Source organism: Dermacentor silvarum, chromosome 10 (assembly GCF_013339745.2).
Source record: "Dermacentor silvarum isolate Dsil-2018 chromosome 10, BIME_Dsil_1.4, whole genome shotgun sequence".
Taxonomy (NCBI): Eukaryota; Metazoa; Arthropoda; class Arachnida; order Ixodida; family Ixodidae; genus Dermacentor; species Dermacentor silvarum.
In genome coordinates, this window is record NC_051163.1 from 81458794 (window position 1) to 81475054 (window position 16261).

The following is a 16261-nucleotide window of genomic DNA, read 5'->3' on the forward strand; positions in this document are numbered from 1 at the left end:
GTGTTGTCCACTTCTCTTTTCTTGTGTCCGTGTGTGCATGCCTTACCTTTTTGCATTATGAATCCTACCAAATAGCTCAGCTTTCTGTCGTTCTAAGCTACTGAGAATTGGCCCACCAGTCAAACGAACTCACTCTCATCCTTCAACATTGTCACCACGGACTTCAAAATTCAGTGCATGATATGATTTCCCTTCGTCAGGAGCCATCATTATAGGCTAGCTAACGTGTTGCATAACACATTCTATCATTTGTGAAACTCACGGTTCCCGTGGTTTCCCGGCTCCTGAGTGCTGACGGCCGTCTGTGAGTGAGTGTCTGGTTGGGCAGGGATGGAGAGGCCGGAGGGTCCTGGTGGTTCCTTGTGTTGGGGCGTAGCTGCGAAAAGGCGGTGCAAGCAGCAACCCGTACGAAGCTCCAGGCAAGCTCGTAGACGTAGAGGACCAGTGATCAAAAGCAACCCTTATCATTTAAAAGTCAACTATCACCTCTAGGCTGTATTCGGTAGGGCCACGCACTGAGGAGCGACACGCTGGCAATGATGATGAGTCTATACTAACGAAGTAGATGAGGGGTGAACATTATGCTCATATCATTATGGAATTAAGTACAGGCAAAACCGCATATTGACCACGCCGCCAGAGCCTGGTAAAGAGAAGTACGCGTGGCCGTACGACAAGGTTGCCACGCCGGTCGCAGGCACTCCGAGGGCTACAATGAATGAAAATTGCTTTAATGACTCGAAGGGTTTAAGCAGTAAGGTGTGGAAACGAAGGAGACTGCATAATTGACAGATTTGCTAGAGATATGAGTGGGCAACTCAAGGAGGAAGCAACTATGTTACATTACTTGATTGCCAGATAAAGCACATTAACCCTCCCAAGACAGCCAATAAAAGGAAACAAGAAAGAAAACTACAGAATGAAGTAGCAAACTTTCGCCTAAATTTACATTGTTAAGGGAGCTGCCGTACAGCTTCTCTAAATTGCCTTTTTAGCACAGCTGTCTACTGTGCGTTGGCTTGCCCGGTAAGTTTATGAAAAGAAGTGCTTTTAGTGTGAAGAAACACGGGTGCTTGAGGTGCTTGAGGATTTTTTCCTTTCTTTGGCAGGCTGCTCCAGAAATCTGAATCTGCATGGATGTGCGTGGAAAAGTGTGAGAAGGAAACGTGAGTACGACATTGATGGATGCACTACGAACTGATGCGCCCTGCACGAGTTTTATATGAATTTTTAATGTGCGTCCTGGATTTAATTATAGCGTTGGGCAACGCGAGTTGAAATAAATATTTGTTTCTTTGTTTTCAAAGAGTTTCAAATGATGTTTCTTGCGACAATTTGACACCCGAATGTTCCAGGCCATTTTGCACGCGGCTATTTCCAGGTAAGAAACAGCGCCCGAGATGAGATTATCTAAGCAAACAGCATATATTAACTGACTAACGACAAACAAGCTGTAAATGAATAAGAAGGCATGACGGGAAGGACCACATCCAGCACGTCTAGATGGCGCTTGGCCCCTCATTTCGTGTGTGAACGTGCGTTTTTGTCGAGAGTAGCGTGTTTCACTTCAGCATGTGCAACCAAGCATCCATAACCTTAGCCCATCTAGCCTAAGGGCTGGTAAAACTGAGAGCCGTGTAAACGTTTGCTTATCCATGGTTTGCTTGTGCAAGCTCATTGCATTGTGATAAGCCATGCATTGAAAAAAATTTTCTGACCATGGCGGCAGCTACAAACACAAACATACACGAACGCCGTCATCATGAACCATATATACCCCGAATTATATATAACCAATGTATGCCAGTATTGTAACGCTAGAGCCACACTAGATCACATCCTATGGGCATGTCCAGCATTACTCAGTAATACTGGGGTCGCGGCCGCCAATGAGGGCCTTCGGGCGCGTTGGCGGACTGCGCTGCTCATGTCAGGCCTGGACCAGCAACTCTGGGTGATCCAGTAGGTCGAGGAAGCTGCCGGGAGGCACGGTCTTTCCGCTGGCACCTAGGTGGGAGCTCAGCCCAGCAATCTGCCGGAAATCAATAAACTTCTTCTCTATCTTCTAACCACCAACATACGCTCATACGCCTCAAGAAACGCCGTTCGAATTGCAAAATAATAATAACGTGCGCCTTTCAACATCGTTTAAGACAAGTGGCAAATAGTAGACGGTGTTTACATCCGCAAAATTACAAATCAAGATGCAATCTTTGGGCAGGAAGTCGGACTCAGCTTCCAGGTTCATGTAGAACCGTTCTCAGCTTCCAGGTGTAAGCGCTGAATTCAATCTACGTTCTAAAAAAAACAAGGTTATCAGTGGCTAATCGCATTGACGGATAAGCAAACATGCACGAAAATGGTCGACCAACCGGCCTAACTAATGATTAGTTATTTCTTCCATGCGTTCGATGTTTATGCCAGAGCATGTACCAGAGTATTCTTACGCTAAAGCTACGGCAAGGACAGAAGAAGACGAGAACGAAGTGCGCTTGTCTTTGCAGTGGCTCGGTGTCGATGCGACCCCTTTTCATCAATTCATCTTTAAATAAATGCACCCCATCATAGCATTTGTGGTGGAGGTGCGGAGTAAAACAATGGCACCCCCGAAGAACGACGAAAAGCCGCCCGCAGAAGCGGAATCCGCGGAGCTTCACCGAAGTCGCCGAATTGCCGGTCTGCCACCAGAGACGGCTTTCGACGGCGACAACCCGCCACCTTCTTCCAGCTACCCATGGCAGTCCTACATCGAACAACGAACCTTCGCGGGAAACGCCGAGGAGGATGTGGACGGATGGCTCAGCTTTTACCAACGCGCAAGTCGGTTCAATGGCTGGAATGCCCCCGCTCAGCTCCACAACATTGCCTTCTTCCTCAAGGGAACCTTGTCTGTGTGGCTTGAAAACCACGAAGAGAGCATGACGACGTGGGAAAAGTTGGTATATTAAATCAACAAGTGCTTCGGAGATCCGGCAGCTAAAAAGAATCGTGAAGAGCAAACCCTAATGCAGCGAGCCCAAGTTACCGGCGAAACTTGCACGACGTACATTGAGGACGTACCGAAATTTCGCAAGGCCCTGGACCCTCAGATGACAGAAGAGGACAAAGCTGGTCATCTTCTAAAAGGGTTGCCGAGGACGTGTACCAGTTCCTCGATGGAAAGGACAGTTTGGACTCCGTAAGTTACGTCATTTGGCACTGCCGTACATTTGAAGCCTTGAAAGCTCGGCGTATCACACCGAAGTTTGGCCGCCTGGCCAACGTAACTAACGTCGCAAGTGTTGACGTGGTCCGAGCTCCAGTCGACCTTGCGTCAGTTATTCGGCACTTGGCGGGCGAAGAGCTTGACCGACGTGAGGCGGTTCTCTCTCAACTCCACAGGATCGAGAGCCCTTTTCTCACTGCGACTTCGGTGAGACGTCAATCACCGCCGCATCCGTAGACGCCTACAACTTTGCTCCTCGTTCAAGAGCGCCAAGCCCTACGATGAACGCGCATCCGAGTTAGCAGTTCCAAGACGATTACTCAACCACACCACCTGCAGTTTCTCAAGAGTGGGACGGCCGTGCCAGTTATCCTGCTACTGACAATTTCAGTGCGTCCCGTGAGCGCCCCCATCTGCTTCCAATGCGGTATTCGCGGTCACATCGCCAGATTTTGTCCTCATCGCCATCTCACGTCACCACCGTCCTATGAGAGACCACGCACGTTTTTATCGGCGTAGCAATTAGCACGGCGAACCAATCGCCATAGCGGAAGACAGAAACAGTAAAAAAAAAAAAAAAAAAAGAACTGTCCGTCCCTCCACTGGGGTGGAGATGGAAGACCAGCGAAGCTGTACTATGGTGGGAATTATGCATTTCCGATTATGACTATTAAGATGGGATGGTGTAATGGGTTATTTGAACTATTAAAGATAAGAAAGATATATGATTCGTTGGTTTTCATTTATTTAGTGGCCACAGGGACCATGGCTTTATGGTCGCTGCAGTACACCGTCATAGGCTGTACGGCAAAGGTTGGCACGTTCTTCATAAACACGTCACCAACACCGCGCGCGTTCGGTGAAAACATGGGCAAAACGCCGCCGCCGTCGACAACATTTGTGCGCGTTGTTTGTATGTCCGCACTACAGTGCCTAAAATGTAGTATATTCTAGGCACTGTATCTGCACCACGGAGAAAGAATACTTTCTCCGTGATCTGCGCACAACCACTGTCAAAACGCTGGCTACGTGACGGAACGGCTAAAGGCCGTTGTCGACACTGTTAGGGGAGAGGCGGGCGAGATCCCAGAGCGAGTCCGCGGCACCGGCGGCAGAGGCTGGCAGGGCTGCGCGCATGCGCCGCAGTGGGAGACGGGCATGCACACGCACAGTCGGGTGCCCCGATGCCCTCCTCGCCCATCGCTCCCCTTCCACTGGGAAGTCGCGTTTGCTCTCCGCCGTGGGTTCGCTCCCCGTAAAAGCGCGTGTCCCTCGCCCTCGCGCGCTTTCACTCGCACATACAGCATACGGCCAATGTGAGTTTTTTCTATTTCCGGACGCGACCATCAAAGCGTGAGCCCTTAACAGCTTCGCTGTAAAAATTGTTTTAATTTTTAACGCTCTTTACGTACAGTTACAATTACTTACACGTTCGAATTTGCCGCTTTTTCAGCCTCCTAACATGTGCTGCAGTGCCGCGGTGCAGACGTGAAACAGACGCGTTTCTCACTAGCGGCCCCCGGGTCGTCGGAGCACCTGTTCTTCTAACACCGTGCTCTCTACAATGCCTGAATAAAGCCTTCCGTGTCACTTCATATGGACATTCGATGAACACGTACACATTCGTATTTTGACTCTTCATTCCCTCACACAAAGCTTTGCTGCATATAGATTCTAACACGTGTGATCTGCATTTCTTATTTTTATTACACATGTATTTAAATCTGATTCTTACCTTTTTGCGTAGACGTAACCTGGATTAGAGCACTGCACGGGCCGATTTTTGCGGCCCGGGCCCGACCCGGGCCCGTCTTCACATTGGGCGGCCCGCCCGAGCCCGATCAAAACTTTTATGGTGAGACCCAGGCCCGGCCCGGGCCCGGAAATAATCTACGTTACCCGCCCGGCCCGGCCCGCCACCCCTTTACCTTAAGCCCGAGCCTGGCCCGAGCCCGACTCGAAACCGGCCCGAACCCAGCCCGAGACCGAAAAATACATGTTTTTCAGAGTTGAGAAGCCCGAGAATAACTCGCAGAAAGCCCAAACCCGGCCAGGGCCCGCGCCAAAACACCCGAGCCCGGGCCCGGGCCCGGGTCAAAAAGCACACGCCGTGCCCGAGCCCTGCCCGAGTGCGTGAAAAAACTCCTCTACCCGGCCCGGCCCGGCCCACGGGCCGGGCCGGGCCCGGGCTTTCGGGTAAGCCCGAGGCCGTGCAGTGCTCTAACCTGGATGTAATAAACCAGTTGTTCATCATCCTCATCATCATCATCAGCCTATATTTTATGTCCACTGCAGGACGAAGGCCTCTCCCTGCGATCTCCAATTACCCCTGTCGTGCGCGAGAGTATTCCAACTTGCGCCTGCAAATTTCCTAACTTTATCATACCTATCTGGTTTTCTGCCGACCTCGACTGCGCTTCCTTTCTCTTGGTATCCATTCTGTAACCCTAACGGTCCACCGGTTATCCATCCTACGCATTTCATGGCCTGCCCAGCTCCATTTCTTCCGCTTAATATCAACTAGAATAGAACCTGTTGTTAATTTGGGTTAATTTGTCCTTGCTTTCTGTCCGCGTGTTTTCGTTTTCGCACATAGACCGAGAAGATTGTATGAACTCTTTTTTTTGCTTGAATATTTTTTACTTAGTTCTGACGCATAATTCTTTCCTTGCTTCATGGATGGCACATGAATGGGTCCAGGAGCCATGTTTTCAGCAGGAATCCTAGAGACAAGCGGCCAATCAAAAGCGACAAGCTTGATGCCACCACGCAAACAGTATTTACACGGCAAAATACTCAGTCAAGACTGGAGTGTACTAGAAATTTAAAATTATTATTGTAAATTGTTCTAGTTTAATTAAAAGAGAAACAGCAGGAGGGAAGGCTTGATGTGTTAATCAGACCGAAGTCGTCACCTTCGGTAAGGGGTAGAAAATAGAGTGCACGTTAGTACATTTATTACACCAGGATTGCACAGTATTCTAGAACTCTAGTGAACTGTAGGCAAAACGCCACTCGCTGTGTTCGCGTTAGTCGAGGGGAAGAAAAAGTGCCAACCCTCCGCGCTGTCACGCTTCACGTGACTGCCGGTAGAGTGGCCTGATTGCAAAACTAGACGCGTCTGTCATAGCAGGCGTTTTTTGTCATTAGCGGGACCACACCTTAACAAAGTTGACGTACGATATGTTGCCAAGTAATTAAGAATTCTGTTGTTCATTTACTCATAAAAATCCATAATTGAAGCGTTGCTTTCTTCTTCTGTAGAGACAAAATAAGTTTCCTCCGTTGTCGTTGCGGAGCGTTTATATAGAGGCAGGCGACGTGCCCGAACTCGGGTCGCGTGCTTGAAGGTCGCGTCAATATTCCCGTTGTTTCGTCCACCTGAAACAAATACAAGCGACACCAACTGAATGCGCAGTGAGGTTGGCGGCCTCATAGAGGAACAGTAGGGCATACAAAAAATATTTCGCAGTATCGACCCAAAGCCTGAAGCAAGGACAGTGAGAGCAAGGGTAAACGCAACTCCGGCGATTTTTCGAGACTAACAGATCTCAATGAAACTTGCTGAGTTTGCTCTCCAGCACAATTCCGTCATTTCTTGAACACATCAGGCTTCAGAGTTCCGAAAATGATTTACGAATGAATATCGTTGATTCTCTTGCATTTGTGCTTTTTTTTTTCTTTTGAGATTCACGGGTGGAATCAGTTGGATGCTAGTGTTGTCGATGTTCCCGCCATTCCGTTGTTCTCTTCCTTGTGAGATATGCTTTAGTTGAATGTTGAAGTGACCGCTGTGCCAGTCGACTTCGTTGTTTAGATTTTGGCTTTTGTTTCGACCCCCCCCCCCCCCTACAATAATGTCCAACTGGGTGATGTAGGTTTCTAAATAAATAAATAAATAAATAAATAAATAAATAAATAAATAAATAAATAAATAAACACTTACTTTGCATACTCCTCCGCTACTGGCCACATTGTGTTTTGACGTAAAAGGCAGCATAAGCGGGGCATGCTGGGAATGAATGGCAGAGGACAGGGCCGAGGAGTGAGCTATAGTGATGGTGAGCCTAGTGTTTGGCTTGAGAAGTTGCTGGCGGCGAGAAGTTACGTTATGTGTGGACGGGCAAGAGATGGGTTGCAAGTGGTGTTGAGTTGTTTGCTGCACGAACTTCAGCCATCGCCAGCCGCACCCACAGATTCGACCGAAGTCGATCGCCTTCAGTCACGAAGTTCGTGCGTCTGCTACCGACAGAACTGAGCGACTGACCTGAAGTTAATCAGGTCATTTGGACGAAGAAAACAACTTTTGTAGTTCAGTTTTGCCCATACGAATTTTAAATCAACTATTCTTCATTTCGTACAGTGCACATAGAAAAAGCAAGAAGCCGTATTCAAAAGCTGCCAGGCGAACTTTCCGGCTCTTCTCTAATTAAAATTTGGTACGAACATGGATGTATATTTATGTATTGTTATGCTGACTCATTATTTTGCTTCCGAGGTGCGCTGTTTGCCTCGTATCCCAAATGGACAGCAAGCGAAGACTCCTGCGATAAAGGCTCGCGGAAGCTGGATCCTCGACATCAACGCGCCACTGCCGCTTTCGCTAAGTAGCGCCAACCTTTGATGTGCGCCGTGGTTCGCCAATTCACCGCTCAAACCAGTTCCGCTTCTGCGATATCCGCTTCCTGGTTTTCAGTTTCTGGTTATTCCGCTTCTGGGATTTCTGGTTCCTGAATGTTCGCTCGTTGCAAGCTCGAACCTCTATGCGGCAGCGACGTCATTGCAGCGCGATATCAGAAGCTTCACGCCTGACACTGACGCCTGACATTGAGGGGGGGGGGGGGGGGTGAGAAAGCGAGCAGCACGGAGGAGGCGGATATGTTGGCGGTACTTAACCTGGACGGCAAAAACGTGTATGAAGGGATTTTATCGTAAACAACCGCTTCGTTCGGCTGCCAACGGTGTCAATACTGGAATCAGCGTTCCCGCGGGGAAAGCTGCGCGTTCTCTAAACAATTGATCATGGGTGACAAGTCCTAATATATGTCTTCTTTACGGAACACATTATTTGTGTGCATGAAATAAATACGAAGAATGGTAAGTAGCAACGCGATCCCGTTCTACGGTTTCCCACTCCGTTTTTGAAGCTGTGTGCTCGCTCATATATGTGCGGCTTATAGTGAATACATTGTGCTTACATGCACAAAATCTGCACGTCTCACTATTTTCTGACATTACTTGATCTAACTGATGCGCGCCTAGCATAATATTTCAAGCGAACGACGAGCGTTCGCTGTACCTGCCGATATAAACAAATGCAGCGGTCGGTGCTTTTAAGTGTCAGCGACGTTCTTCCGGGACACAGATGCGGAAATCAGTGGTTCACAACATCTTGTAGTGAGTATGCGTAACGCTTCCATGAGACAGGGTAAAACACTTAAAATAGCAAACAGCACTATAACAGCCGTTGCTATAGGGCTTCCCTTGGTCTTCATGTTGCACCGCGATATGTTGCGCATGGGCGCTGTCACTCGCGGTAGCGGGTCGAATGCGAACGTCGATTCACGGCTATCGAATTTTCCGGAATCGCAGCTGTCACTGTATGAAAGATCCGATGAGCTACTGCAGCTGATATTCTGACCCGGAGGGTCCGGCGCGGTCACGAATCAACTGAGCATCTGCTCTTCGCCGCTTTTGTTCACCCCATGGGCGAGCTAGACCGGCATGCCTTCCTTGTTCACTTTTCCCGCTGGTGCCGCGTAATTTCCGACACAATAATTTGCGGTTTTCGACGTGCATGCGCAAAGGCCCTAACATCACGTATCGCTTTAGCGTATCATGTACGTGCCAAGCGAATTTAAAGTTCTACAACCCCTGCAATATTCACACAGTTGCGTCCGGAACTATTTCCCACTGCGCGAAGAGATTGCATGTGCGCACTTCGTTCCCTCGGATGCGCTGCAAGCTACTTGGGAGATTAAGTATAGTGCGCCATAAGCTCTGCTTTAAGTGTTTCTATGAGTGTCTGCGTCTACTATACACCCTATACAGCACACATGAATCATGTGTGCTGCATAGCCTGAACCAGAACCAGAAAATGCATCTTGAATTACTTTATTTAAATATCGTAACGCTGCCTGTGCGTTTAAAAATAAATAGATGATGTCGTAACTCACATCCCAAATGCTGGCATGAACGAATTATGTCAGCAATTTGTGACGCCATTAATAACTCACCATTACTTCGACGTTGTGTTCGGTGACTGACGACGATTCGAGTAACACTTCTTGCGCCTCGAAAATTGTCCTCGGAAGTCGGTCGCTTCGGTGACGCCTTCTGGTAGCGTAGCGCGAGCATCACGAGGCTTCCACCGAGTCATGGTAACAAAGGTTGAGGGAAGTAGTGTACGGACATTCTTGTCGTTCCTCATTTCTACGCGTCGCGTCCAGCTCCTATTGTGTTGGTTCAGATGTAGTTGCCCGGAAGATTCTTTAGATTTCAACTTCGCTCCGGGCAGTTTGGACGTCATCGTCCCTATATTACGACGCAGCCATGACGCTCTTCCCGACACCGTGTTTTGGACACGGTAACGACGGCGCGTCGCATCATGGCCAGCCGCCCTTTTCTTGCTTGACGGCGCTCGCTTGGCGCTTCTAGAGGCGTTCGTGTTAGGCGACAAGTTATCATGCAGGTCCAGAAGATCGAGTAGGTCGGTCGTTCTTGTCGTTTCTCGATTACTTGAAGCGGAGTTCTTAGATGTAAGCTTGAGCTTGCCGTGGTCTACCCTGTCGCCAATGTCGTTGATGTCCTCGTTATCCAGCGAGTTCACGTCAATTCGTCGTCCGGCTGGCTCGACGGAACGCATCGTAGGAACTGTGAAGACAACTTCAGGAGAGCGCGCCCCATTGCTGATAGTAGACACCGCAGCCCAACCCCTGTTCGCCGTCACCATTGAGGTCTCGCTGCTCGCAGCGGCGACAAGCCAGTCGCCTTTAGTGCTCATATCGGCAGACCCGATGGTTGGGGCAGTAGCGATGCCACGCGTCAGGTTTCTGAAGTAGGAGATGACGTCTTCCTGTCTGTCGTAGAATGAGGAAAGGGTCGTCGCTGCTGTGCCCTCTGCTGGCATGACTGTCTGAACAGTTGGGATTTGCGAAACCCACCTTGGGATTGTCGCCGTGTTGTGGACTTCGTCTGCATGGCGTCCGGCGACGGTTGTCGCAGGAGGGCGTTCGGCGTGCCGATCGTGGATAGCGGCAATGTAGGCGAGCGAGAGGGCTGCTATGGCGCAGGTGAGCCCCAGCGGTAGAAAAATGATGCAGCTGGTCTTAAGCATGCGGTGGCTGGAGCGCAGGTCTGTCATGGTGCTCGTCGATTCCAGTTGGCGCGCTTCCAAGTCGGTGATCAGGTCGTTTCTGGCGCCAGGAATCATTGTAGACCTTCGCGGCCGAGATGAATCTTCTTCTGTGTCGTCTTCTCCGCGCGGTTAATCTTCGCTAGAATATCTGACATGCCATTTGCCGTTTGTCCATTTAAAGCAGAGGTTTGCAATGTTTCTTTTATTCTGCTCATTAAAGCCAAAATATTTTTTTATTTGTAGTGTGCGTGGGCTATATCCAAGACACGACCTGTAAATTATTATCGGTACCATTGATTAGAGTGAAGAAGTTACAAAGAGGAATTATACAGGGTGTTTCAGCGAACACTTTCTAAATTTATTTAAGGTTGCCTGTGGCAGACAGCCCAATTCTAGTTAATGAGCTGGTCTACTCGAAGAGGCGGACGTTACTTGCACAAAAAATTGAAATGCATAAACGACTAATTAACAAAAATTACTAATTAGGTTTTTAACTAATTGTATGATGGCTCATATTGCAATTTACAAATTGTAGCCCTGGAGTTCGCAAGGCGGATGCACTTGTAACGAATTCTCGGGATGACACCAGTTTCGAGATATTAATTCCCGAACTTTGCGGCGAAATGCATCGGCCTCCCAGTTAATTTTGTGCTTCAATGCATAAAGCGACGTTTTTTTATGAAGCTAACTGGAACGACAATGCATTTCACGACAAAGTTCGGGAATTAATATATCAAAACTGGTGTCATCCCCATAATTCGGTCCAAGTTAATCCGCCTTGCAAACTCCACGACTACAATTTGTAAATTGCAATATGGGCCATCAGGTAATTAGTTAAAAACCTAATTAGTGAATATTTGTTGCTTATTCCATTATGCATTTCAATTTCTTGTGCAAGTAATGTCCGCCTCTTCCAGTAGACCAGCTTATTAACTAGAATTGTGCTATCTGCCACAGGCAACTTTTAAGAATTGTTTAAAGTGTTCGCTGAAACACTCTGTATATAAAAACATGGCTTAAGGTTACCAAAAAAATCGGACCAAATTGCCAGGCTTTTCAGGATAGTAAAGGGCGCTATTTAATTCACGGATGCTCGCAGAACACGCAACACTACTGCGATAGACTTTGGGCCAGCACTGGAGATTAGCTATTAGTTTTCGACCTAGATTGTTTTACTACTTTCACTTTTGCAATATTAATGACCGTGTTAATTTTGTATTCGAATAAGTACCTATAATTAACTTTTTTTTATAAAACCATCTTATTCTTCCCTATGCCCCATAGTGGATCCACACCATTCCCCATAAGGAATGAATACAACGAAAGAAAAACTAAATCTAGCTAAAAATGTCATTCTGAGACTATAAGGGGCTCGACAAGAACAACAGACTGTCAAGCACTGAGATTAACTTCTTTTCTACAATAGTTTTCTTTTCCTTTTTACATAGAAGCTGTTAAGCGCTCACTCTTCGATGGTCGCGTCCGGAAATAGAAAAAACTCTCATTGGCCGTATGCTGTATGTGCGAGTAAAAGCGCGCGAGGGCGAGGGACGCGCGCTTTCACGGGGAGCGAACGCACGGCCGAGAGCAAACGCGACTTCCCAGTGGAAGAGGAGCGGACCCTAGATTCTGGTGTGCGTGTCCGCTCTCCCACTGCGGTGCATGCGCGCAGCCTTGCCGGCCTCTGCCGCCTGTACCACAGACTCTCCCCAATGCCACCTAGAAAAAAAAAAGTTGTCGCAGTTTCACCGGAAAGGCGAAGCATCAATTGCGATAGCAAATTTGTAGAGATCTACACGGAGTAATGATAGTAGCTCGATTTCATCTACATTGACGTCATACCGAACCTCACGGCTACGGCGACGATGACGGCAACGGCGACGACGACGGCGACGCCGACGGCAGAAATCTGCTTTGGAGTGTCCATATAAATGCTATCGCAATGAAAAGTTCAGGCCCACTCACTCTTCCGGCCGTGGCCTGTGACATCAGTCAGTCTTGACCGTCGTGTTTGACCGCACCGACGTGCCTACGCCTGCTCACGCCATTGGAACAGCTGCATGACTAAGCTTCACGAACCCTTTCAAGTTCTGCTGGTGCTGTTCTTGGCGATTGAAGCAGACCGTGTCCGTGTGTGTGTGTGTGTGTGTGTGTGTGTGTGTGTGTGTGTGTGTGTGTGTGTGTGTGTGAACTGCGGAATGAATGTGTGATGCGCTTTGTGCACTGGATATTCACGTAGTGTACGGCTGCAAACTCGCACGATGGGGCGATGCTGCGTGCCCAACTGTCGCGGCAACTATGACAACGGACCGAAGGTTCGCGTGTTCTCCTTTCCAAAGGACGACCGAAGGGCGAAATGGGAGCGTGCCGTTCGTCGAGACGACATCGACATCCGTTCTGTCCGTGAACCGAAGGTATGTGCACATCCATGCTACATGCGTCTGAGTCATTCCTAAGGGCACCATCTCATACATGTCGCGTTCCTGCCCCAAAATAGTGATCTTGTGTGCACTTCTGAGTTAGCGTAAGCCTTGGCATTAGAAAATTTTTAGCTGAGCGTTGCTGACGCTCACCAGCGCGATGATGTAGCGTCCCGAGACAGTGATGGGAACTACATGGATTTCGCGTTTTGGACGAACACGTCTGCCGCGACGCGGTCAGCGTGGCTGCAAAAGGATGGTGTGAACGCGTCTGCCGCGACGCGGTCAGCGTGGCTGCAAAAGGATGGTGTAAAAATATAGACGCACCTTCACGCTCCACTCAATCGAATTCATAAGCCGTGCGAGAGATGCGTTCTACGTTACACCGCTCGCACCTAGAACTCGTCGAAATAAAGAATAAACGTACGTAGCGGTACATTATCAAAATGGGCGTTTTCCCTTCCGTGTCGATAATATTTCGCTAAGTGCGCATAGCCAGCATAGCCCCGCGAGCTTCTTGTAACAACTCTGATTACTTGATTGAGAAAAGGGAAGGTGTGCTGGTGTGCGTAGTCGTGCATCTGTTTTGTACAAAGTTTTTCTTACCGTTGGTCCGGTAAGTGGTTCTTGAGGGAAAGGGAAAGGTTGGCGCTATCTTCTGCAGCCCTTGAGGGAGCACGGCTCAGCGCCAATTGGTCCGACCACCTGTTTGCGGTACTATGCACCATTCTCGCCGGAACGTTCGCCTAATTTGTTTTCGTGAAATAAGTGGTAGTGCAAGACAGCCGAATTTAGATGCCAGTAGACACCTCAATGCCTTCCTTGTTTCATGCCGTAGTAGATAAGGGGCGTGCGGAGCAAAAAGCCTGTGATAAAGCGCTTTCTTAAATGGTTTCCAGATGTGTGAGCTCCATTTCAAGCCGCAGTACCTTAGAAGGACAACAACATACACCCATCCGAGAAACGGCAGGACAATAGAAGCTCCCATGGGGGCTACTCGGCTTAGTCCGGACGCAGTCCCGACAATATTTCCCAATGCCCCAAGTTATTTGAGCGACTACGCACCAGTGCGAGAGGGGCCAGACCAAAAGAGAAAACGCCTAGAAGCATCCCACCTAGAAGAAGCCATTCGACAGTCGATAGCACTGCATGAGGAAGGAGAGAGCCGCAATACGCTGACGTAGTACGAGGACCTTGTATCGCGCCTGCAGGGTGTCGGCCTCTCCACCTACTGGACTACAGTAAAAGCAGAGAATGCTGTACTGTTCGTGCGCATAAGTGGCGAAGATCCACCAGACATCGAAAGAGCTGTCATTGTTCATAGGAACATGGAAATTACGGCCTTCTGGAGGAAAGTATAAGTGCCTGCCAAGGATCTCCTCATCCCAGCTACGCTGAACGATCTTGCGCTGCCTTCACACCATACTTGACCGTATGAGCAGTTTCAAGGTTCCAGACGTTTGCGACAAGGAGGAAAAAGTGAAGGCAACGTTCAGCTTGCTTTTTTCTCTGCTCGACGACATCAAGTCGGATGATCTTCTGCCGCAAGAGAACACAGAAGCACTTGACTTCATAAAGAAGCAGCTTGACCAACTGCAGAGAAAGGACCACTCATTGCGATACTCTGCAGAGCTTTTAATATTCTACAGTATTCTACACACTATTTCCCCACACGCCTACCGATTCATTCGCGGTGCTGGCAAGATAGCACTGCCACATCGATCTACGCTCATGCGAATTTGCTCGGAATATAACGTGAACCCTGTAAATGAGCAGAACGACGAGGGGTTTTTGCGTTATGTGAAGAAGCGCTCAAGCCTTCTCAAACCACATGAAAAAATTGTCACTCTAATGATGGACGAGATTCATATTCAGCCGTACTTTGAATACAAGGGTGGTTCAGGGACCGGGGCAGCTTCTAATTCATCCGAAGCGGCTAAAACTGCGCATGTTTTTATGATTTAGTCGTTGCTGTCAGCACACAAGGATGTTGCTCACTTTATGCTAGTAGTAAACATTGAAGCAATGCAACTGCATGCAGCCCTCACAAAAACAATTTTAGAGCTTGAAAATGCAGGACTTACTGTAATCGCAGTAATAACAGATAACAATTCCATAAACAGAAAAGTGATGTCCTCGTTTTCTGAAACACGGACAGTTGATATTGTGTACCCTCACCCAGTGGACAATGCAAGACTCATTTTTTATGTAGTAGACCCCGTCCACCTTCTGAAGTGCATCAGAAAGCACTGGTCGAACCAGAAGAATCCAGGAACGTGTATCTTCTACCCTGAAATTTTCAGCACATCATCGTTAGTACGGGTTAATGGAGCATCTCTCAAAGCCATTCGAGACTTGCACGCTTCGGAGGAACACAGTGTCACAAAGTTTGGTAATGGATTGAGCTACAAAGCATTGCAGCCATCGAATATTGAGCGGCAGAATGTGAAGCTTGTTTTAAAAGTTTTCAGTTCATTTGTGGTGAAGGCTCTAAACATGCGCGGAGACGAGCTCAATTTAAACTACGCTGAAGGGACAGCGCACTTCATTGACCTAATTTTGAAGTGGTGGCATGTCGTCAACGTGAAAAGCCTCTCCAACGGCCGTAGCCTAATAGATCCTCTCCAGGACCCAGTCTGGAGTTTGACAGGCAAGCATATAGAATTTCTAAATATTTTTTTTTTGCATTCGTTGGACACATGGCGAGACATCAAGATGGATACAGGCACACTATCCACGGAAACGCACTCAGCATTGCGGCTGACTTGTTACTCACTTGTTAAGCTGTGCCGTTACTGCCTTGAAGAACTGAATTTTGACTACGTGTTGCTGGGAAAATTTCAGACGGACCATCTTGAAGAAAGGTTCGGACAGTACCGGCGGCTGTCAGGAACGAATTATCACATCTCAATAGAGCAACTGTTCGAGTCGGAGAAAAAACTGAGGCTACAGGACAGTTTGGTATTTCCAGATATGCAAGAATTACAGAAGCTATGTGCTATGGCACTTGATGGGGCTCAATTGACAGATGAGTACGGTATAAAGATATCAGACCGTGACACAACAAATAAGCAGTCAATTTTGCCAGTAATCACATGCATCACTGGCTTTTGCGCCCATGCTGCGTTAAGAAAGCTGCCTTGTGAGTATTGTGCCAAGAATATTACATGTCAGGACCGGGAAATTCAACATGAGAGCAATCAGCTCATTGAAAACCTTTCGAGAGGCGCTCTGAAGTTTCCCAAGCCGGCTGTCGTTAATGCAGTTTTGCGTGCCCAC

The 16261-nt window shown here is 48.3% G+C and overlaps 1 protein-coding gene across 1 annotated transcript in view; it reads left to right on the forward strand.

The window, feature by feature from the left end:
* The window catches only part of LOC119431664 (uncharacterized), a 512426-nt gene that overhangs the window by 478063 nt on the left and 18102 nt on the right, over positions 1-16261 (forward strand). The window contains exon 4 of the mRNA XM_049657968.1: positions 1110-1166. Coding sequence (XP_049513925.1) covers positions 1110-1166 — 57 coding nt within the window. The remainder of the gene's footprint in view (positions 1-1109; positions 1167-16261) is intronic.